Source organism: Oncorhynchus kisutch, unplaced genomic scaffold, assembly GCF_002021735.2.
Source record: "Oncorhynchus kisutch isolate 150728-3 unplaced genomic scaffold, Okis_V2 scaffold3465, whole genome shotgun sequence".
NCBI classification, from domain to species: domain Eukaryota; kingdom Metazoa; phylum Chordata; class Actinopteri; order Salmoniformes; family Salmonidae; genus Oncorhynchus; species Oncorhynchus kisutch.
Genome location: NW_022265410.1, coordinates 361,019 through 384,961, shown reverse-complemented (window position 1 = coordinate 384,961; position 23,943 = coordinate 361,019). Strand labels below are relative to the sequence as shown.

At 47.0% G+C, this 23,943-nt stretch overlaps 1 protein-coding gene across 2 annotated transcripts; it reads right to left on the bottom strand.

Moving 5' to 3' along the window:
• Positions 1-2: 2 nt before the first annotated feature.
• LOC109877993 (gasdermin-E) lies at positions 3-19,089 on the bottom strand. 2 transcript variants are annotated; one of them, XM_031820540.1, is made up of 10 exons: positions 18,954-19,089; positions 18,407-18,617; positions 17,059-17,251; positions 13,347-13,521; positions 6,622-6,742; positions 5,489-5,608; positions 3,748-3,875; positions 3,160-3,439; positions 2,889-2,962; positions 3-544 (listed from the first exon to the last, which is right to left on the bottom strand). In XM_031820540.1, exons 2-10 carry the CDS (start codon positions 18,615-18,617, stop codon positions 317-319), a joined length of 1,530 nt encoding a protein of 509 aa, XP_031676400.1. In that variant the 5' UTR covers positions 18,954-19,089; the 3' UTR covers positions 3-316. The 2 variants fall into 2 exon arrangements, with proteins under 2 accessions (XP_031676400.1, XP_031676401.1); XM_031820541.1 differs by having other exon boundaries at positions 18,407-18,670; positions 18,954-19,082.
• Between the last annotated feature and the right edge of the window lie 4,854 nt (positions 19,090-23,943).

Here is a 23,943-nt window from a genome sequence, read left to right as displayed (position 1 = left end):
TGGACTGTGTGTGCAATAGTGTTTAATATGATTTTTGAATGACGACCCCCACACACAGTTAACTGCAAGGTCCCTCAGTCGAGCAGTGAATTTCAAGCACAGGTTTACCAATGGTTCGCAAAGAAGGGCACCTATTGGTGGATGGGTTTTTTAAAAAAGAAGCAGATATTGAATATCCCTTTGAGCATTGTGAAGTTATTAATTACACTTTGCATGGTGTATCAATACACCTAGTCACTACAAAGATACAGGCGCCCTTCCTAACTCAGTTGCCGGAGAGGAAGGAAACCGCTCCTCCCTCTCACTCAGTCTCTCCTTACACTAAAGAGGCCAGGCCTTTCACAGTGATACTCATGACTAGAGGAAGGTATCCAGGCTGGTCCTTCATCTCTGTCCTCAGTGTGTCCTCCTCTCTCTTCAGTGTAACTTCAGAGTGACCAAAGAGACTCTCTGTCCTCTGATACAGCTCCTCCTCAGTCAGAACAGCCAGACCAGCATCTCTCAGAGAGAGGGTCTCCCCACTCCCTGCTGCCACATGCTGCACCTGGAGGACAAGCAGCACAGGAATATGATCAGATACTGCTATGTCATGTCTAAGATGCAATGATAATTTCAAAATGGAGAATGAAGTATTGTAATATCTTGGATGTTTATATTTGTCCTGTTACACACGTGTTGGTAATGGAAAGGTGTTTGTTGCATATCCCAACTCCCCCTGGGACACCCACAGAGAGTGAGGTCACGGCCAGGGTTACTGGCCCAACGCTCTAACTGCAAGGCTACCTGCCGCCCTTAATCTATTACAAACAACTATTGAATTAATTGAACCTTTATTTAGCTTAGCCAGGTGGTGAACAGGCCAGGTGGTGAACAGGCCAGGTGGTGAACAGGCCAGGTGGTGAACAGGCCAGGTGGTGAACAGGCCAAGTGGTGAACAGGCCAGGTGGTGAACAGGCCAGGTGGTGAACAGGCCAGGTGGTGAACAGGCCAGGTGGTGAACAGGCCAGGTGGTGAACAGGCCAAGTGGTGAACAGGCCAGGTGGTGAACAGGCCAGGTGGTGAACAGGCCAGGTGGTGAACAGGCCAGGTGGTGAACAGGCCAGGTGGTGAACAGGCCAAGTGGTGAACAGGCCAGGTGGTGAACAGGCCAGGTGGTGAACAGGCCAAGTGGTGAACAGGCCAGGTGGTGAACAGGCCAGGTGGTGAACAGGCCAGGTGGTGAACAGGCCAGGTGGTGAACAGGCCAAGTGGTGAACAGGCCAAGTGGTGAACAGGCCAGGTGGTGAACAGGCCAAGTGGTGAACAGGCCAAGTGGTGAACAGGCCAGGTGGTGAACAGGCCAAGTGGTGAACAGGCCAAGTGGTGAACAGGCCAGGTGGTGAACAGGCCAAGTGGTGAACAGGCCAAGTGGTGAACAGGCCAAGTGGTGAACAGGCCAAGTGGTGAACAGGCCAGGTGGTGAACAGGCCAGGTGGTGAACAGGCCAAGTGGTGAACAGGTCAAGTGGTGAACAGGCCAAGTGGTGAAGCAGGGTGAACAGGCCAGGTGGTGAACAGGCCAAGTGGTGAACAGGCCAAGTGGTGAACAGGCCAAGTGGTGAACAGGCCAAGTGGTGAACAGGCCAGGTGGTGAACAGGCCAAGTGGTGAACAGGCCAAGTGGTGAACAGGCCAGGTGGTGAACAGGCCAGGTGGTGAACAGGCCAGGTGGTGAACAGGCCAAGTGGTGAACAGGCCAAGTGGTGAACAGGCCAGGTGGTGAACAGGCCAGGTGGTGAACAGGCCAAGGTGGTGAACAGGCCAAGTGGTGAACAGGCCAGGTGGTGAACAGGCCAGGTGGTGAACAGGCCAGGTGGTGAACAGGCCAGGTGGTGAACAGGCCAGGTGGTGAACAGGCCAAGTGGTGAACAGGCCAAGTGGTGAACAGGCCAAGTGGTGAACAGGCCAAGTGGTGAACAGGCCAGGTGGTGAACAGGCCAGGTGGTGAACAGGCCAAGTGGTGAACAGGCCAGGTGGTGAACAGGCCAGGTGGTGAACAGGCCAAGTGGTGAACAGGCCAAGTGGTGAACAGGCCAAGTGGTGAACAGGCCAGGTGGTGAACAGGCCAGGTGGTGAACAGGCCAAGTGGTGAACAGGCCAGGTGGTGAACAGGCCAGGTGGTGAACAGGCCAAGTGGTGAACAGGCCAAGTGGTGAACAGGCCAGGTGGTGAACAGGCCAAGTGGTGAACAGGCCAAGTGGTGAACAGGCCAAGTGGTGAACAGGCCAGGTGGTGAACAGGTCAAGTGGTGAACAGGTCACACAGTACTGTATTTTTGAAGAAGTATACAGACTTGTTTACCAGACAGTGTAGTATTTATTTTTTACCCCCTTTTTCTCCCCAATTTCGTGGTATCCAATTGTTAGTAGTTACTGTCTTGTCTCATCGCTGCAACTCCCATACGGGCTCGGGAGAGACGAAGGTCAAGAGTCATGCATCCTCTGAAAAACAACCCAACCAAGCGCGCATCCAACCCGGAAGCCAGCCGCACCAATGTGTCGGAGGAAACACCGTACACCTAGCGACCTGGTCAGCGTGCACAGCGCCCGGCCCGCCGCAGGAGTCGCTAGTGCACGATAAAATATCCCTACCGGCCAAACCCTCCCTAACCCGGACGACGCTGGGCCAATTGTGCGTCGCCCCATGGACCTCCCGGTCGAGGCCGGCTATGACAGAGCCTGGGCTCGAACCCAGAGTCTCTGGTGGCACAGCCAGCACTGCGATGCAGTGCCTTTGACGACTGCGCCACCCGGGAGGCCCATAGGTTGTTTGTAACTGTACAGTATTTTTGAAGAAGTATAGACTTTTTTTTACCAGGCTAAGTGTAACAAAAGGAGAAGTGTGAACTCACCAGGATCTGCAGGGCCTGTAAGACTGGAGGACTGCAACAGGATCCCAACACAGAGAGACACTCATCTGTCATTCCTGAGAAATAAAGATTCACAGATGGTGTGAAACAGGAAGTGGTTTTCAGGGCATTGTGGGTTCTGAGAAAATAAAATGTTCATGAAGTGAGATGCCAGTTTTCCTGATAAATGCAGTGGCTGTAGACTGTTGTGACGAACTGAACTGGCCACTTAATATTCAACTAGTCAACTAATATTCACTGCTCAGTGTCTCACCATCCATGGCACTGATAATGAGATGAGTGGCATTGAGGAGGGTGGGTGTCTGGCTGGAATCACTGAGGGAGGTTGTCTGGCTGGAATCACTGAGGAGGGAGGGTGTCTGGCTGGAATCACTGAGGAGGGACCGTGTCTGGCTGGAATCACTGAGGAGGGAGGGTGTTGGGCTGGAGTCCGAATGCTCTAGAAGGTTCAGTATGGCCTGGACTGTCTGCATCTGAGACACTTCCTTAACCTCCCCCAGGTCAGCTGTCTTACCTGTGCACATCTGGTCCAGCTGTGAGAAGAGACATTATTAGAAAGAATAGGTGAGATGTGTGGTTTGTTTTTTCCTGCTAAACTTAGTTGAATGTACTGACTAAGTCTCTCTGGATAAGAGTGTCTGGTAAATGACTCATGTGAAGGTTCGAGACAGAAGATATTTAGGATACTATGGTAGATGATAATGATGACAGACCGAACGTAATGAGAAGTTAGTATGTTCAGCATTTTCAGAAAGCTGCTGATTCTTGCCAGTAATCCGCTCATAGAAAATAACTGTAGGACTGTGTGTGTTTGTGCCCTGTTTCTGTACGTCTCACTCACCACACTCTCCAGCACACTGACTGTCTCTCTGTCCTCCATGGTTGTCTTGAGGAGCTGGAGCAGAGAGGAACGTGTCTCTGCTGGCAGGACTGACAGCAGCTGGAAATGACCCCTCAGTTTCTCCAGTTCTGTCAAAACACAAACACTTTGCATCTAGCTGAAGTTTGACTCCGCTGCCACCGTATCAGAGATTTCACAACCAGGAAACTATCATGTGTACGATTTATCTGCAACTGTAACGGGGTTGGTTATGTTTCCACTTGCCTCTAAAGAAATGTGTGTTTAATGTTCAAGCATTCTTATTGGTTAGTTCAACTCTGATGACAATAAGGTGTGTTGTGATTGGCCCAGCTTGCAGATAGGGGTAGGTGACGTTCTGAATACTGTTGTCTATTTTACATTGTGTACAAGTTTGCTGTACGTTACTGATTTATACATGTGTGGGTATATGGTACCTGTTAGGGATTGAGAGGCTTTCTGGGATGTGCGTGGGCATATGATTGCTGCAAATAAGTGTGTTAGCTAGCATACACCGATGTAATGGTCACATAAGCAACTGCTAACACAGTTGTCTTCATGCTACAGATGTGGCCATCGACACCGTTCAGCCCTGCACAACTAACGTGCTGTTTCCCATGTAACAACATAAATAAATGCTCAACTGGGACCACTGGCCCAAGTGATTTGAGAAAACACAACGCATGGAGAGTACATTATACATCTGTTACACAACCACAATGGGACAAATGTATGAATTTATTTTTGTGAATTGTTAGAGGATTCGTCTTCCCAGTGATCTCTCCAAGGCAGTGCTATAACCTTTTACATGATCCTCCTTATGAGCTCTGATATTACCGATGTAATTTATTTATCTAGGCAAGAAGGTGAAGAACAAATCCTTATTTACAACAGGATACGCTAGACATTGGCCCTGTACACACATGTTGTATATACAACGCATTTGGCACAACGAGCTTTTCTGAACCAAAATAATTACACAAGTGTTGTGGACTGTGAAGCCACGGCACAATGATTGAGTAAACATTTCTGTGCAGACAATTTATCACAAAAATAACAGTTGTATCACAACAACCATTGTGTTAAATGTGTTGTAAATCAGTTCTACAACCTGAATGTGACGGGATCATTAAGAGTTTTACATAAAGAACATGTAACATTCCATTCAGTATACGTCCACCACTAGACCAGGGACGCCTTGCACCACTAGGCCAGGGACGCCTTGTACCGCCACTGGGCCAGGGACGCCTTCCACCACTAGGCCAGGGACGCCTTGCACCACTAGGCCAGGGACGGGGAACTTTATGAACTCATCCTGAGGGGCTGCAGTGGCTCGTGGGTCTGCCAACCCACATCCATTCCCACACATGCAGTCAGATTTTGCCCTAAGCAACAATGTTTGCAGTTTTTAATATGATATCAGAGTGAGTGACTAACCAAATCAATGGGGGCGCTTCTACACCTGCATTGTTTGGGGTTTTAGGCTGGGTTCCTGTACAGCACTTTGATATATCAGCTGATGTCAAAGTTTAGACAGCTGGCTAGACTAATTTAGCAACCTAAAAATGGTTGATCCACAACCAATTGTGTATTCTACTATTCTACCTCTCAACAGTAAATTGAGACCCCGACTGAGTTCCCCTGACAGAAATCTAATGATAATAACTATTTAAATTGGTACATGGGCCTACAAAAGGAGGGGAACTTGCATTAGTCTCGTTACCTCTCTGAAAGCAGCTCTTCTTTGGGGTGTCGTCGCGAGCACCAGACACCCCCACTAAGCTCTTCTTAACAGGCCCATCCACCTCAAACCCCCCAAGAGTGTCAGACATTAGGCACAGCTCTGAGGAACAAGAGTGTGGGACATTAGGCATAGCTCTGAGGAACAAGAGTGTGGGACATTAGGCATAGCTCTGAGGAACAAGAGTGTGGGACATTAGGCACAGCTCTGAGGACAACAGTGTGGGACATTAGGCACAGCTCTGAGGAACAAGAGTGTGGGACATTAGGCACAGCTCTGAGGAACAAGAGTGTGGGACATTAGGCACAGCTCTGAGGAACAAGAGTGTGGGACATTAGGCACAGCTCTGAGGAACAAGAGTGTGGGACATTAGGCACAGCTCTGAGGAACAAGAGTGTGGGACATTAGGCACAGCTCTGAGGAACAAGAGTGTGGGACATTAGGCACAGCTCTGAGGAACAAGAGTGTGGGACATTAGGCACAGCTCTGAGGAACAACAGTGTGGGACATTAGGCACAGCTTTGAGGAACAACAGTGTGGAACATTAGGCACAGCTCTGAGGAACAAGAGTGTGGGACATTAGGCACAGCTCTGAGGAACAAGAGTGTGGGACATTAGGCACAGCTCTGAGGAACAAGAGTGTGGGACATTAGGCACAGCTCTGAGGAACAACAGTGTGGGACATTAGGCACAGCTTTGAGGAACAACAGTGTGGGACATTAGGCACAGCTCTGAGGAACAACAGTGTGGGACATTAGGCACAGCTCTGAGGAACAACAGTGTGGGACATTAGGCACAGCTCTGAGGAACAACAGTGTGGGACATTAGGCACAGCTTTGAGGAACAACAGTGTGGAACATTAGGCACAGCACTGAGGAACAAGTGTGGGACATTAGGCACAGCTCTGAAGACAAGACAAGGAGACAGTAGTATGAACCTATTAATACAGACACGCATTCAAATACATTGGACTTACTGAACATTAACAGAGACCATGCACTTGATAAGGCTTTGTAATATACAACCTACATGGTCTGATGATGGGTCCAGGTGAGGGTTGACAGTTTAAAACATGTGTTATTGCCTGAGAAACTGGAAAATAAAGGCTCCCTCACCATAGTGTCCGTTGAGTTTGATCTCCAGCTCTATAATGCCGTAAGCGATGACGGTGTGGGCAGGAATCTCCAGAGACACGTTGCTGTCTTTGTGCAGGCTGCTGTTCTCCTTTACAGACACCTGTGGAAAGTGGTACTTAAGTCATCTTTGGGGGTGTCTGTACTTTATTCATTATTCATATTTTGACAACTTTTACTTTCACTTCACTACATTCCTGAAGAAAAGAAGGTACTTTTTACTCCATACATTTTCCCTGACACTCAAAAGTACTCGCTACATTTTGAATGGTCCAATTCACACACTTATCAAGAGAACATCCCTGGTCATCCCTACTGCCTCTGATCTGACACACTCACTAAACACCAACGCATCATTTGTAAATGATTTCAGAGTGTTGGAGAGTGCCCCCGGCTATCCGTAATTTAAATTAAAAAAGAAAATGGAACCATCTGGTTTGCTTAATATAAGGAATTTTAAATGATTGATACTTTTACTACTTAAGTATATTTTAGCAATTACATTTACTTTTGATACTTAAGAATATTTAAAACCAAATACTTTTAGACTTACTCAAGTAGTATTTTACTGGGTGACTTTCACTTGAGTCATTTGCCTTCAAACCAGTCAAGGGAAGTGAACATGACGACATAGAATAGGAGCCTAACATAAGGCAGAGTTAATACATCCTGATCAGCCATTCATATGACTGATCTACTGTAGTAGTCTATCCACGCTTCACTACTCGTTTTGCTCCACATACAATAAAAAGCATTCATCTGTGGCCGTGCTGGTCCAGCAGTAATGCTGCAGCCCCCAGCACACATAGGCCTGTCTGCAGTGTTGTCATAGGTCCAGCAGTAATGCTGCAGCCCCCAGCACACATAGGCCTGTCTGCAGTGTTGTCATAGGTCCATCCAGCCTGCAGCCCCCAGCACACATAGGCCTGTCTGCAGTGTTGTCATAGGTCCAGCAGTAATGCTGCAGCCCCCAGCACACATAGGCCTGTCTGCAGTGTTGTCATAGGTCCAGCAGTAATGCTGCAGCCTCCAGCACACATAGGCCTGTCTGCAGTGTTGTCATAGGTCCAGCAGTAATGCTGCAGCCTCCAGCACACATAGGCCTGTCTGCAGTGTTGTCATAGGTCCAGCAGTAATGCTGCAGCCTCCAGCACACATAGGCCTGTCTGCAGTGTTGTCATAGGTCCAGCAGTAATGCTGCAGCCTCCAGCACACATAGGCCTGTCTGCAGTGTTGTCATAGGTCCATCCAGCCTCCAGCACACATAGGCCTGTCTGCAGTGTTGTCATAGGTCCAGCAGTAATGCTGCAGCCTCCAGCACACATAGGCCTGTCTGCAGTGTTGTCATAGGTCCATCCAGCCTGCAGCCCCCAGCACACATAGGCCTATCTGCAGTGTTGTCATAGGTCCAGCAGTAATGCTGCAGCCTCCAGCACACATAGGCCTGTCTGCAGTGTTGTCATAGGTCCAGCAGTAATGCTGCAGCCTCCAGCACACATAGGCCTGTCTGCAGTGTTGTCATAGGTCCAGCAGTAATGCTGCAGCCTCCAGCACACATAGGCCTGTCTGCAGTGTTGTCATAGGTCCATCCAGCCTCCAGCACACATAGGCCTGTCTGCAGTGTTGTCATAGGTCCAGCAGTAATGCTGCAGCCTCCAGCACACATAGGCCTGTCTGCAGTGTTGTCATAGGTCCATCCAGCCTGCAGCCCCCAGCACACATAGGCCTATCTGCAGTGTTGTCATAGGTCCAGCAGTAATGCTGCAGCCTCCAGCACACATAGGCCTGTCTGCAGTGTTGTCATAGGTCCAGCAGTAATGCTGCAGCCTCCAGCACACATAGGCCTGTCTGCAGTGTTGTCATAGGTCCAGCAGTAATGCTGCAGCCTCCAGCACACATAGGCCTGTCTGCAGTGTTGTCATAGGTCCAGCAGTAATGCTGCAGCCTCCAGCACACATAGGCCTGTCTGCAGTGTTGTCATAGGTCCAGCAGTAATGCTGCAGCCCCCAGCACACATAGGCCTGTCTGCAGTGTTGTCATAGGTCCAGCAGTAATGCTGCAGCCTCCAGCACACATAGGCCTGTCTGCAGTGTTGTCATAGGTCCATCCAGCCTGCAGCCCCCAGCACACATAGGCCTGTCTGCAGTGTTGTCATAGGTCCAGCAGTAATGCTGCAGCCTCCAGCACACATAGGCCTGTCTGCAGTGTTGTCATAGGTCCAGCAGTAATGCTGCAGCCCCCAGCACACATACGCCTGTCTGCAGTGTTGTCATAGGTCCAGCAGTAATGCTGCAGCCCCCAGCACACATAGGCCTGTCTGCAGTGTTGTCATAGGTCCAGCAGTAATGCTGCAGCCCCCAGCACACATACGCCTGTCTGCAGTGTTGTCATAGGTCCAGCAGTAATGCTGCAGCCCCCAGCACACATAGGCCTGTCTGCAGTGTTGTCATAGGTCCATCCAGCCTGCAGCCTCCAGCACACATAGGCCTGTCTGCAGTGTTGTCATAGGTCCAGCAGTAATGCTGCAGCCCCCAGCACACATAGGCCTGTCTGCAGTGTTGTCATAGGTCCAGCAGTAATGCTGCAGCCTCCAGCACACATACGCCTGTCTGCAGTGTTGTCATAGGTCCATCCAGCCTGCAGCCTCCAGCACACATACGCCTGTCTGCAGTGTTGTCATAGGTCCATCCAGCCTGCAGCCTCCAGCACACATAGGCCTGTCTGCAGTGTTGTCATAGGTCCATCCAGCCTGCAGCCTCCAGCACACATACGCCTGTCTGCAGTGTTGTCATAGGTCCATCCAGCCTGCAGCCTCCAGCACACATAGGCCTGTCTGCAGTGTTGTCATAGGTCCATCCAGCCTGCAGCCTCCAGCACACATACGCCTGTCTGCAGTGTTGTCATAGGTCCATCCAGCCTGCAGCCTCCAGCACACATAGGCCTGTCTGCAGTGTTGTCATAGGTCCATCCAGCCTGCAGCCTCCAGCACACATACGCCTGTCTGCAGTGTTGTCATAGGTCCATCCAGCCTGCAGCCTCCAGCACACACAGGCCTGTCTGCAGTGTTGTCATAGGTCCATCCAGCCTGCAGCCTCCAGCACACATACGCCTGTCTGCAGTGTTGTCATAGGTCCATCCAGCCTGCAGCCTCCAGCACACATAGGCCTGTCTGCAGTGTTGTCATAGGTCCATCCAGCCTGCAGCCTCCAGCACACACAGGCCTGTCTGCAGTGTTGTCATAGGTCCATCCAGCCTGCAGCCTCCAGCACACATACGCCTGTCTGCAGTGTTGTCATAGGTCCATCCAGCCTGCAGCCTCCAGCACACACAGGCCTGTCTGCAGTGTTGTCATAGGTCCATCCAGCCTGCAGCCTCCAGCACACATAGGCCTGTCTGCAGTGTTGTCATAGGTCCATCCAGCCTGCAGCCTCCAGCACACATACGCCTGTCTGCAGTGTTGTCATAGGTCCATCCAGCCTGCAGCCTCCAGCACACATAGGCCTGTCTGCAGTGTTGTCATAGGTCCAGCAGTAATGCTGCAGCCCCCAGCACACATAGGCCTGTCTGCAGTGTTGTCATAGGTCCATCCAGCCTGCAGCCTCCAGCACACATAGGCCTGTCTGCAGTGTTGTCATAGGTCCATCCAGCCTGCAGCCTCCAGCACACATAGGCCTGTCTGCAGTGTTGTCATAGGTCCATCCAGCCTGCAGCCTCCAGCACACATAGGCCTGTCTGCAGTGTTGTCATAGGTCCATCCAGCCTCCAGCACACATACGCCTGTCTGCAGTGTTGTCATAGGTCCATCCAGCCTCCAGCACACATACGCCTGTCTGCAGTGTTGTCATAGGTCCAGCAGTAATGCTGCAGCCTCCAGCACACATACGCCTGTCTGCAGTGTTGTCATAGGTCCAGCAGTAATGCTGCAGCCTCCAGCACACACAGGCCTGTCTGCAGTGTTGTCATAGGTCCATCCAGCCTGCAGCCTCCAGCACACATACGCCTGTCTGCAGTGATGTCATAGGTCCATCCAGCCTGCAGCCTCCAGCACACATACGCCTGTCTGCAGTGTTGTCATAGGTCCAGCAGTAATGCTGCAGCCTCCAGCACACATAGGCCTGTCTGCAGTGTTGTCATAGGTCCATCCAGCCTGCAGCCTCCAGCACACATACGCCTGTCTGCAGTGTTGTCATAGGTCCATCCAGCCTGCAGCCTCCAGCACACATACGCCTGTCTGCAGTGTTGTCATAGGTCCATCCAGCCTGCAGCCTCCAGCACACATACGCCTGTCTGCAGTGTTGTCATAGGTCCATCCAGCCTGCAGCCTCCAGCACACATACGCCTGTCTGCAGTGTTGTCATAGGTCCATCCAGCCTGCAGCCTCCAGCACACATACGCCTGTCTGCAGTGTTGTCATAGGTCCATCCAGCCTGCAGCCTCCAGCACACGTACGCCTGTCTGCAGTGTTGTCATAGGTCCATCCAGCCTGCAGCCTCCAGCACACATACGCCTGTCTGCAGTGTTGTCATAGGTCCATCCAGCCTGCAGCCTCCAGCACACATACGCCTATCTGCAGTGTTGTCATAGGTCCATCCAGCCTGCAGCCTCCAGCACACATACGCCTGTCTGCAGTGTTGTCATAGGTCCATCCAGCCTGCAGCCTCCAGCACACATACGCCTGTCTGCAGTGTTGTCATAGGTCCATCCAGCCTGCAGCCTCCAGCACACACAGGCCTGTCTGCAGTGTTGTCATAGGTCCATCCAGCCTGCAGCCTCCAGCACACATACGCCTGTCTGCAGTGTTGTCATAGGTCCATCCAGCCTGCAGCCTCCAGCACACACAGGCCTGTCTGCAGTGTTGTCATAGGTCCATCCAGCCTGCAGCCTCCAGCACACATACGCCTGTCTGCAGTGTTGTCATAGGTCCATCCAGCCTGCAGCCTCCAGCACACACAGGCCTGTCTGCAGTGTTGTCATAGGTCCATCCAGCCTGCAGCCTCCAGCACACATACGCCTGTCTGCAGTGTTGTCATAGGTCCATCCAGCCTGCAGCCTCCAGCACACATACGCCTATCTGCAGTGTTGTCATAGGTCCATCCAGCCTGCAGCCTCCAGCACACACAGGCCTGTCTGCAGTGTTGTCATAGGTCCATCCAGCCTGCAGCCTCCAGCACACACAGGCCTGTCTGCGGCGTTGTCATAGGTCCATCCAGCCTGCAGCCTCCAGCACACATACGCCTGTCTGCAGTGTTGTCATAGGTCCATCCAGCCTGCAGCCTCCAGCACACATACGCCTGTCTGCAGTGTTGTCATAGGTCCATCCAGCCTGCAGCCTCCAGCACACATACGCCTGTCTGCAGTGTTGTCATAGGTCCATCCAGCCTGCAGCCTCCAGCACACATACGCCTGTCTGCAGTGTTGTCATAGGTCCATCCAGCCTGCAGCCTCCAGCACACATAGGCCCGTCTGCAGTGTTGTCATAGGTCCATCCAGCCTGCAGCCTCCAGCACACATACGCCTGTCTGCAGTGTTGTCATAGGTCCATCCAGCCTGCAGCCTCCAGCACACATACGCCTATCTGCAGTGTTGTCATAGGTCCATCCAGCCTGCAGCCTCCAGCACACACAGGCCTGTCTGCAGTGTTGTCATAGGTCCATCCAGCCTGCAGCCTCCAGCACACATAGGCCTGTCTGCAGTGTTGTCATAGGTCCATCCAGCCTGCAGCCTCCAGCACACACAGGCCTGTCTGCAGTGTTGTCATAGGTCCATCCAGCCTGCAGCCTCCAGCACACACAGGCCTGTCTGCAGTGTTGTCTTAGGTCCATCCAGCCTGCAGCCTCCAGCACACACAGGCCTGTCTGCAGTGTTGTCTTAGGTCCATCCAGCCTGCAGCCTCCAGCACACATAGGCCTGTCTGCAGTGTTGTCATAGGTCCATCCAGCCTGCAGCCTCCAGCACACACAGGCCTGTCTGCAGTGTTGTCTTAGGTCCATCCAGCCTGCAGCCTCCAGCACACATAGGCCTGTCTGCAGTGTTGTCATAGGTCCAATCCAGCCTCCAGCACACATAGGCCCGTCTGCAGTGTTGTCATAGGTCCATCCAGCCTGCAGCCTCCAGCACACACAGGCCTGTCTGCAGTGTTGTCATAGGTCCATCCAGCCTGCAGCCTCCAGCACACATAGGCCTGTCTGCAGTGTTGTCATAGGTCCAATCCAGCCTGCAGCCTCCAGCACACACAGGCCTGTCTGCAGTGTTGTCATAGGTCCATCCAGCCTGCAGCCTCCAGCACACATAGGCCTGTCTGCAGTGTTGTCATAGGTCCAATCCAGCCTGCAGCCTCCAGCACACATAGGCCTGTCTGCAGTGTTGTCATAGGTCCAATCCAGCCTGCAGCCTCCAGCACACATACGCCTGTCTGCGGCGTTGTCATAGGTCCATCCAGCCTGCAGCCTCCAGCACACATAGGCCTGTCTGCAGTGTTGTCATAGGTCCATCCAGCCTCCAGCACACATAGGCCTGTCTGCAATGTTGTCATAGGTCCAATCCAGCCTGCTGCCCTTTGAGTCAACCTCTTCCCTATTTTCCCTGCTTAAAGATTCATCTATACAGGGTAAACTACATGGTTAACTTCAACACTTGTAATATATAATAACAAATAGAGATGATTAATGTAACAAATCCTACAACGCTCTTCATCTCTCTCCATGTACCTGGGTGCTCTTGGGCCCACAGAAGCTCAGCAGCGCCCCTAACTGCCCCCCCTCCTGGACCTCCTCTATGACCGAACACGGCTGGGTCGTCACAATCCTCTCTTTCACCACCGCAAACACCTCCCTGGACTTCTCACGGGTCTGCTGGATCAGACAGTGGGACATGTCCAAAATCCTGCAGGAGAGACAAATAAATCAGATAGTTGTCATTTGAGGAGGGCAAAGATGATTCAAGTTATGTTTCTTGGATGATTATAAAGTAGCTTGGAGTAACCCAGTCTGTTTGGGACAACATGCCACTCCTCATTGTGCCAAACATGACAAGCAGTGGCAAGGAGTGGAATGCTGTGGGGTGGGGGGGGCTGTGCTTTGGCAAAGTGGGTGGGGTTATATCCTGCATGTTTGGCCCTGTCCGTGGGTATCATCGGGTGGGGCCACAGTGTCTCCTGACCCCTCCCGTCTCAGCCTCCAGTATTTATGCTGCAGTAGTTTGTGTGTTTGGGGGGGGGGGGGGATCAATCTGTTATATCTGGAGTATTTCTCATTTCTCTCATTTCATTTATTTTCTTTCTTTCACTCTCTCGGAGGACATGAGCCCTAAGACCATGCCTCAGGACTACCTGGCATGATGACTCCTTGTTGTCCCCAGTCCACCTGGCCGTGCTGCTGCTCCAGTTTCAACTGTTCTGCCTGTGGCTATGGAACCCTGACCTGTTCACTGTGATTACTATTATTCGACCATGCTGGTCATTTATGAATATTTGAACATCTTGGCCATGTTCTGTTATAATCTCCACCCGGCACAGCCAGAAGAGGACTGGCCACCCCACATAGCCTGGTTCCTCTCTAGGTTTTGGCCTTTCTAGGGAGTTTTTCCTAGCCACCGTGCTTCTACACCTGCATTGCTTGCTGTTTGGGGTTTTAGGCTGGGTTTCTGTACAGCACTTTGAGATATCAGCTGATGTAAGAAGGGCTATATAAATACATTTGAATGTTAGACCAGACAGACTGGATTTCTCCAGGCTACGCATAAAGCGGTGTTCAGCTTCATTAATACATTTACTGGTCTTATAAAACTATTTTTCTTTTTTAACTATAGCATACATATGGTGTTGGGCTGTCAGAATACAGTCCGCCCATATGGTGTTGGGTAGTTAGAATACGGTCAGCCCATATGGGTAGTTAGAATACGGTCATCCCATATGGTGTTGAGTAGTTAATAATACGGTCAGCCCATATGGTGTTGGGCAGTTAGAATACAGTCAGCCCATATGGTGTTGAGTAGTTAGAATACGGTCAGCCCATATGGTGTTGAGTAGTTAGAATACGGTCAGCCCATATGGTGTTGAGCAGTTAGAATACGGTCAGCCCATATGGTGTTGGGCAGTTAGAATACAGTCAGCCCATATGGTGTTGGGTAGTTAGAATACAGTCAGCCCATATGGTGTTGGGTAGTTAGAATACAGTCAGCCCATATGGTGTTGGGTAGTTAGAATACAGTCAGCCCATATGGGCAGTTAGAATACAGTCAGCCCATATGGTGTTGAGTAGTTAGAATACGGTCAGCACATATGGTGTTGAGTAGTTAGAATACAGTCAGCCCATATGGTGTTGGTAGTTAGAATACAGTCAGCGCATATGGTAGAATATAGTCACTGCATATGGTGTTGGTAGTTAGAATACAGTCAGCCCATATGGGTAGTTAGAATACAGTCAGTCCATATGGTGTTGGGTAGTTAGAATACAGTCAGCCCATATGGTAGAATATAGTCACTGCATACAGTCAGCAAAGAAGAAACACTGATCATGAGGAAAGATGCTGTGATATACAGTGCATTCGGAAAGTATTCAGACCCCTTGACTTTTTCCACATTTCGTTACGTTACAGCCTTATTTTAAAATTGATTAAATAGTTTTTTCCCCTCGTAAATCTACACATAATACCCCAGAATGACAAAGCAAAAAGTTGTTTTTTAAATAAAAAATGTATAAAACATTAACTGAAAAATGCACAGTTAAAGGTAATCAGACCCATCACCCAGTACTTTGTTGAAGTACTTTTGGCAGAGATTACAGCTTAGAGTCTTCTTGGGTATGCCACTACAAGCCTGGCACACCTGTATTTGTTGAGTTTACTAGTCTCCCAGTCCCTGCTACTGAAAAACATCCCCACAACATGATGCTGCCACCTCCATGCTTCACTGTAGGGATGGTACCTGGTTTATTCCAGACGTGACACTTGGTATTCAGGCCAAAGAGTAAAATCTTGGTTGTAGCATCATACCCAAGACTCTCGGCTGTAATCGCTGCCAAAGGTGCTTCAAGAAAGTACTGAGTAAAGGGTCTGAATACTTATGGAAATGTATTATTTTTTATTTTTTAAAGTTTTATTAGCAAACTAAATTAAAAAGCTGTTTTTGATTTGTCATTATGGGATAGTGTGTAGATTGATGAGAAAAACAAACTATTTAGAATAAGGCTGTAACGTTTTTAAAAAATGTGGAAAAAGTCAAGGGGTCTGAATACTTTCCAACTGCACTGTACAGTCGTGGCCAAAGGTTTTGAGAATGACATAAATATTCATTTCCACAAAGTTTGCTGCTTCAGTGTCTTTAGATATTTTTGTCAGATGTTACTATGGAATACTGTATAATTACAAGCATTTCATAAGTGTCAAAGGCTTTTATTGACATTTACATGAAGTTGATGCAAAGAGTCAATATTTGCAGTGTTGACCCTTCTTTTTCAAGACATCCTGACTGATGGTAGCCCATTCTTGCATAATCAATGCTTGGAGTTTGTCAGAATTTTGGGGTTTATGTTTGTCCACCCGCCTCTTGAGGATTGACCACAAGTTCTTAATGGGATTAATGTCTGGGGAGTTTCCTGGCCATGGACCCAAAATATAGAGGTTTTGTTCCCCGAGCCACTTTAGTTATCACTTTTGCCTTAAGGCAAGGTGCTCCATCTTGCTGGAAAAGGCATTGTTCACCACCAAACTGTTCCTCGATGGTTGGGAGAAGTTGCTCTCGGAGGATGTGTTGGTACCATTCTTTATTCATGGCTGTGTTCTTAGGCAAAATTGTGAGTGAGCCCACTCCCTTGGCTGAGATGCAACCCCACACATGAATGGTCTCAGGATGCTTTACTGTTGGCATGACACAGGACTGATGGTAGCACTCACCTGGTCTTCTCCAGAAAAGCTTTTTTTCGGATGCCCCAAACAATCAGAGGGGATTCATCTGAGAAAATGACTTTACCCCAGTCCTCAGCAGTCCAATCCCTGTACCTTTTGCAGAATATCAGTCTGTTCCTGATGTTTTTCCTGGAGAGAAGTGGCTTCTTTGCTGCCCTTCTTGACACCAGGCCATCCTGGTGGGTTACTGTATGTACAGGTGAACTGAGTGTAACCTGGGGTTACTGTATGTACAGGTGAACTGAGTGTAACCTGGGGTTACTGTATGTACAGGTGAACTGAGTGTAACCTGGGGTTACTGTATGTACAGGTGAACTGAGTAACCTGGGGTTACTGTATGTACAGGTGAACTGAGTGTAACCTGGGGTTACTGTATGTACAGGTGAACTGAGTGTAACCTGGGGTTACTGTATGTACAGGTGAACTGAGTGTAACCTAGGGTTACTGTATGTACAGGTGAACTGAGTGTAACCTGGGGTTACTGTAGGTACATATTAGAGAGAGAGAGGAACTCACTTGTCTTTGGAGTCGCGCAGCAACTTCTGTACATCCACCTCCTCTTTCTTCAGGCTGCCGAAGGACGACTGGAGTTTAGATGTGTCTTTCCCCTCCACTTTAAGGTTTACAGCAACCAAATTTGTCTCAAAGTTTCCTGATTTGTTGTCACCAAATGTCCCTTGGTACTTTAGGAAATCAGTCTTGACCACAACTGTAGGAGAGGGAAGCAAAAATGTTTTCCAAAATTCTTCTAGCTCTGTCAAATTGGTTTTTGATCATAGATTTTCAAGTAGATTTAAGATAAAAAACGAACTCGGCCACTCAGTGACATTCACTGTCTTTTTGGTATGCAACTCCAGTGTTTATTTGGCCTTGTGTTTTAGGTTAGTGTCCTGCTAAAATGTGAATCTGCCTGTGCTTAGCTCCATTTCGTGTATTTTTTTATCCTGAAAAACTCCCCAGTCCTTAACGATTACAAACATACCCATAACATGATGCAGCCACCACTATGCTGGAAAATATGGAGAGTGGTATTCAGTAATGTGTTGGATTGGATTTGCCCCAAACATAACAGTTTGTATTCAGGACAAAAATTGAATTGCTGTACATTTTTTGCAGTATTACTTTAGTGGCTTGTTGCATACACACTTCCTTCTTTTCACTCTGTCAATTAGGTTAGTATTCTGGAGTAACTACAATGTTGTTGAACCATCCTCAGCTATCTATTATCACAGCCATTAAACTCTGTAACTGTTTTAAAGTCATCATTGGCCTCATGGTGAAATCCCTGAGCAGTTTTCTTCCTCTCTGGCAACTGAGTTAGGAAGGGTGCCTGTATCTTTATAGCGACTGGGTGAATTGATACACCATCCAAAGTGTAATTAATAACTTCACCATGCTCAAAGGGATATTCAATGGCTGCTTTTTTTTTTTACCCATCTACCAATAGGTGCAAAATCTCCCTGGTCTTTATGCTTGAATCTGTGTTTGAAATGCACTACTCGACTGAGGGACCTAACAGATAAACATAATTCCACTGTGACATTATGGGGCATTGTGTTTAGGCCATTGACAACAAAAAAAATCTAAATGTAATCCATTTTAAATTCCAGCTGTAACACAACAAAATGTTGAAAAAGTCAGGGGGTGTGAATACTTCTGAAGGTTCTGTATGTATCATGATAGGATCCTCTTCATAATCTTTCCAGTAGCATGGACAACAGAATCGACGGTCAGATCTTTCACAAGGAACACATTCACACAGTATCACACTGAGGGAGAGAGGAGCCTATACCTGCAAACAAACAGGTAGCAAGTACAGGTGTGCAGCCTATCATTTCAACTGAGGGGCTGATCTTGTGTTTACCTGGGGTTAAGGGTGTGTCTCCAGTCAGCACATCACTGAGGGTAAAATCAGTGGGCAGGTACTTGGGTTTCTGCCAAATCCAAAAACGCTTGCGTTTCACAACCAGTGAGAGAGAGACCAGTTTGTCTGAGTCAATCAGACTGGACACAGGGATCAAGCTGCCATCATCATCAATCTCCTCCACAAAGTTTCTTGTGGCCGTGGAAAACATCTTCAATGGGAGACAGACACAGAAATGATCGAGGATGATGTCTCTGTTTGCAACTGATAACAAACACGACAAGAACACAAGATTAATAATACGATAATATTTACATTGAAAAAGTTCCCATTAATTTACTATCTAAAAAAATAAAACGTTAAAGCCATGACCTATGAGCCATATGAGTAGCAGACTGGATACGCTAAGAAATCAGACATTACACAGAGTCAAAATACTGTGGTTGTTATTCGTAAACGTTCATAGACGTCTATCTATGCGTTCATAATTCACGATGATATGTTCAAAATTGAAACTACTGCTACCTACAAGAGCAATATATTTTACCGTTTATCTTGGCCGAACGCGAAAGCCACTTCCAAGTTAGAGTTACCGGTCTAGATAAAGGTAGATATTTCTGTCTCAACAGCGGAATAAGTACCGTGATAACAAAGAGGTTCGCTCCACCCCTTTCTCCAGCCACGTGCACTGGGAGTGGTTCTATCTTTTGGTTCTATCTCTCAGTGCTTCCATCTCCACCTCCTGTCCAGGGCACCACCAGCTGCACAGTGAAACCAAACATGTTCTCATTGTTCTATCTGTGGTAAAACATTACAAAATAATGTAGCCATGATGATAATATTTTATTACATGTAATGGAACTTTCAATGCATAGATATAGATAGACAAGCTTGGCTCCACGAAGAACCCTATGATACATATTAAAGTATAAGTTAATTACGCCCCATCAAGAGCCCCCTTATTTACATAAGTATTCAGACCCTTTTGCTATGAGACTAGAAATTGAGCTCAGGTGCATCCTGTTTCAATCGCTTGTCCTTGATATGTTTCTACAACTTGATTGGAGTCCACCTGTAGTATATTCAATTGATTGGACATGATTTGGAAAGGCACAAACCTGTCTATATAAGGTCCCACAGTTGACAGTGCATGTCAGAGCAAAAACCATACCATGAGGTCAAAGGAATTGGCTTTAGAGCGCCGAGACTCTGACAGAGCTCCAGAGTTCCTCTGTGGAGATGTGAGAATCTTCCAGAAGGACAACCATCTCTGCAGCATTCCCCCAAACAGGCCTTTATGGTAGAGTTGCCTGGTGGTAGCCACTCCTCAGTAAAAGGTACATGACAGCCTTCTTGGAATTGCCAAAATGCACCTAAAGGACTCTCAGACCATGAGAAACAAGAAACCAAGATTGAACTCTTTGGCCTGAATGCCAAGCGTCACTTCTGGAGGAAATTTGGCACCATCCCTACTGTGAAGCATGGTGGTGGCAGTATCATGATGTGGGGATGTTTTTCAGTGGCAGGGACTGGGAGACTAGTCAGGATTGAGGGAAAGATGAACGGAGCAAAGTACAGAGAGATCCTTGATGAAAACCTGCTCCAGAGTGCTTGGGACCTCAGACTGGGACGATGGTTCACTTTCCAACAGGACAACAACCCTAAGTACACAGCCAAGACAACGCATGAGTGGCTTCGGGACACGTCTCTGAATGTCCTTGAGTGGCCTTGCGAGAGCCTAGACTTGAACCTAGACTTGAACATCTCTGGAGAAACCTGAAAATAGCTGTGCAGCGACGCTCCCCTTCCAACCTGACAGAGCTTGAGAGGATCTGCAGAGAACAATGGGAGAAACTCCTCAAATACAGGTGTGCCAAGCTTGTACCATCATACCCAAGAAGACTCAAGGCTGTAATCGCTGCCGAAGGTGCTTCCAAAAGTACTGAGTAAAGGGTCTGAATACTTACAGTTGAAGTCGGAAGTTTGCATACACTTAGGTTGGAGTCATTAAAACTTGTTTTTCAACCACTCCACAAATGTCTTGTTAATGAACTATAGTTTTGGCAAGTCGGTTAGGACATTTACTTTGTGCATTACACAAGTAATTTTTCCAACAATTATTAACAGAGATTATTTCACTTATAATTCACTGTATCACAATTCCAGTGGGTGAGAAGTTTACATACACTAAGTTGACTGTGCCTTTAAACAGCTCGGAAAATTCCAGAAAATGATATCATGGCTTTAGAAGCTTCTGATAGGCTAATTGACATAATTTTAGTACATTTGATGTGTACCTGTGGATGTATTTCAAGGCCTACCTTCAAACCCAGTGCCTCTTTGCTTGACATCATGGGAAAATCTAAAGAAATCAGCCAAGACCTCAGGAAAAAAATTGTAGACCTCCACAAGTCTGGTTCATCCTTGGGAGAAATTTCCAAACGCCTGAAGGTACCACGTTCATCTGTACAAAAAATAGTACATAAGTATAAACACCATGGGACCAGGCAGCCGTCATACCACTCAGGAAGGAGACGCGTTCTGTCTCCTAGAGATGAACGTACTTTGGTGCGAAAAGTGCAGATTGATCCCAGAACAACAGCAAAGAACCTTGTGAAGATGCTAGAGGAAACAGGTACAAAAGTATCTATATCCACAGTGAAACGAGTCCTATATTGACATAACCTAAAAGGCCGCTCAGCAAGGAAGAAGCCACTGCTCCAAAACTGCCATAAAAATGCCAGACTACGGTTTGCAGCTGCACATGGGGACAAAGATCGTACTTTTTGGAGAAATGTCCTCTGGTCTGATGAAACAAAAATAGAACTGTTTGTCCATAATGACCATCGTTATGTTTGGAGGAAAAACGGGGAGGCTTGCAAGCCGAAGAACACCATCCCAACCGTGGGGGTGCTTTGCTGCAAGAGGGACTGGTGCACTTCACAAAATAGATGGCTTCATGAGGAAGGAAAATTATGTGGATATATTGAAGCAAGACATCAGGCTATCAGTTAAAGCTTGGTTGCAAATGGGTCTTCCAAATGGACAATGACCCCAAGCATACTTACAAAGTTGTGGCAAAATGGCTTAAGGACAACAAACTCAACGTATTGGAGTGGCCATCACAAAGCTCTGACCTCAATCCTATAGAAAATTTGAACTGGAAAAGCATGTGCGGGCAAGGAGGCCTACAAACCTGACTCGGTTACACCAGCTCTGTCAGGAGGAATGGGCCAAAATTCACCCAACTTATTGTGGGAAGCTTGTGGAAGGCTGCCTGAAATGTTTGGCAATGTTAAAGGCAATGCTACCAAATACTAATTGAGTGTATGTAAACTTCTAACCCACTGGGAATGTGATGAAAGAAATAAAAGCTGAAATAAATCATTCTCTCTACTATTACTCTGACATTTCACATTCTTAAAATAAAGTGGTGATCCTAACTGACCTAAGATGGGGAATTTTTGCTAGGTTTAGGATAAACTGACTTTAAATGTATTTGGCTAAGGTATATGTAAACTTCCGACTTCAACTGAATGTAAATTTAATATTTCCGTTTTTTATTAATTTGCTAAAATACTGTCTAAAAACCTGTTTTTGCTTTGTTATTATGGAGTAATGTTTGTAGATTGACGAGGGGGGGAAACTATTTAATCAATTTTAGAATAAGGCAGTAACATAACAAAAAGTGGAATGCATTGTATACACAATTCATGCCTCCGTTGCCTCAAGGGTTGAAAATCAGTCTTATCCTGTCTCCTCCCTTTCATCTACACTGATTGAAGTGGATTTAACAAGTCACATCAATAATTGATCATAGCTTTCACCCGGATTCACCTGGTCAGTCTATATGTCGTGGAAAGAGCAGGTGTTCTTAATGTTTTGTACACTCAGTGTATATTGGATTTATTCTTCTGGGGAGTGCCAATATGGATTATCAGTGGCATGAAAGCCTTTCATTGGCCAATACATAGCATCAGCAATCCAAGGTTTATATACATCATTGGTTGTCCTACACAGCCTAAAGCTAACCAACATCCTGATACAGCCATACTAGTCTAGGACATAAACTAAAGGCTATAATTCTGCTATTTGTAGCATATACCCAATGTTGCTAGTCTAGGAGATAAATCAAAAGCTAGAACTATGCTATTTGTAGCCTGACTGCATGTGTGTAATTTAATGTGAAAGGGACATATGAAAGTCTATATATGCTGTATAATGACAGTCAGCTCACCTCTCAATCTTTTGATCTCTTAGAATTAGAAAAACAGACATTAGGAGCACATCATCGACAACATCATGAAAAAAACTTTACAAAGTACACACGTGTAGATTCAAGTTTTTTTTTCTCTCTCTCTTCTGAGAGAGATTTATTTATTTATTTTACCTTTATTTAACTAGGCAAGTCAGTTAAGAACAAATTCTTATTTTCAATGACGGCCTAGGAACAGTGTTCTTAACTGACTTGCCTAGTTAAATAAAGGTAAAACAAATCAAAAAATATCTCACAGAAGAGAGAGAGAGAAAAAACCTTGAATCTACACTTGTGTACTTTGTCAAGTTTTTTTCATGATGTCGTCGATGATGTGCTCCTAATGTCTGTTTTTCTAATTCAGGGGCAGAACGACAGATTTGTACCTTGTCAGCTCGGGTCAGCTCAACTTGCAACCTTGCGGTTATTACATACAAATGATTATTACATTCTAAAATATGTGAGAATAATGTGGACTTGCCTGACTAAATAGATTGGACGCATGGTGATGTTTCTGTAGCATATGTGGCGGACACAGGTACACATAATAAAGCCATGAATGGCGGTAGCATTAATCTCACCATTTCAATTTCACAATTTCTGAGATCTCTATACAGAAAACTGTCCGATAGGTGCAGTGAAATGTGTTGTTCTACAAGGTCAGCCATAGTAGTGCAAATTAGGGTTGAGTGCTTTGCTCAAGGGCACAGACAGACAGATGCTTGTTGGCTTGGGGATTCAACGCTCTAACCTGCTGCCCCAGTCTTTGTATTAATAGATGATTCAATTCCTCTCAATTCCACGTTTGGGTACATTCCAATAATGGATTCCCAATTCAATATTATCCCCCAGAATTCCACAAATTCAAATTCAATTCCCTCAGACTTTCAGGCTGATCATGCCACTGTTCAGACATCCTAGTTATACTGGAAATATAGAAATACAAATTGAAATGATTTAAAACAAATTTGTCAGTAAAATGTTGCTACTAAGTGCATTAATTCCATTAACTGGAAACACGTGCATCCAATTTCCTTTGATCATCCTTGAGACATCAATTCAATTCCATAATAACATATTTTTAGAATTCCAATTCAATTCCATAATAACATATTTTTAGAATTCCAATTCAATTCCAATTCAAACTCTTTGTCTAAACATTCTAATTCTAAATAAATTCCTTTAACTTGAAGATTGTTGAAATTAGAATTGAATTTAATGTCAATTCTCCACTTCATTAGTGGATGAAATAATTGAATTTTAAATTAAATTGTAATTGACC

Bases quoted from the DNA above. Each gene is read 5' to 3' on its own strand.
- LOC109877993 (XM_031820540.1), bottom strand. From the start codon at position 18,617: ATGTTTTCCACGGCCACAAGAAACTTTGTGGAGGAGATTGATGATGAT. The intron at 13,522-17,058 runs GTGAGTTCCTCT...TCTCTCCTGCAG, and splicing joins CTGCGCGACTCCAAAGACAA to GATTTTGGACATGTCCCACT. The intron at 2,963-3,159 runs GTGAGACACTGA...TTTATTTCTCAG, and splicing joins CATTATCAGTGCCATGGATG to GAATGACAGATGAGTGTCTC.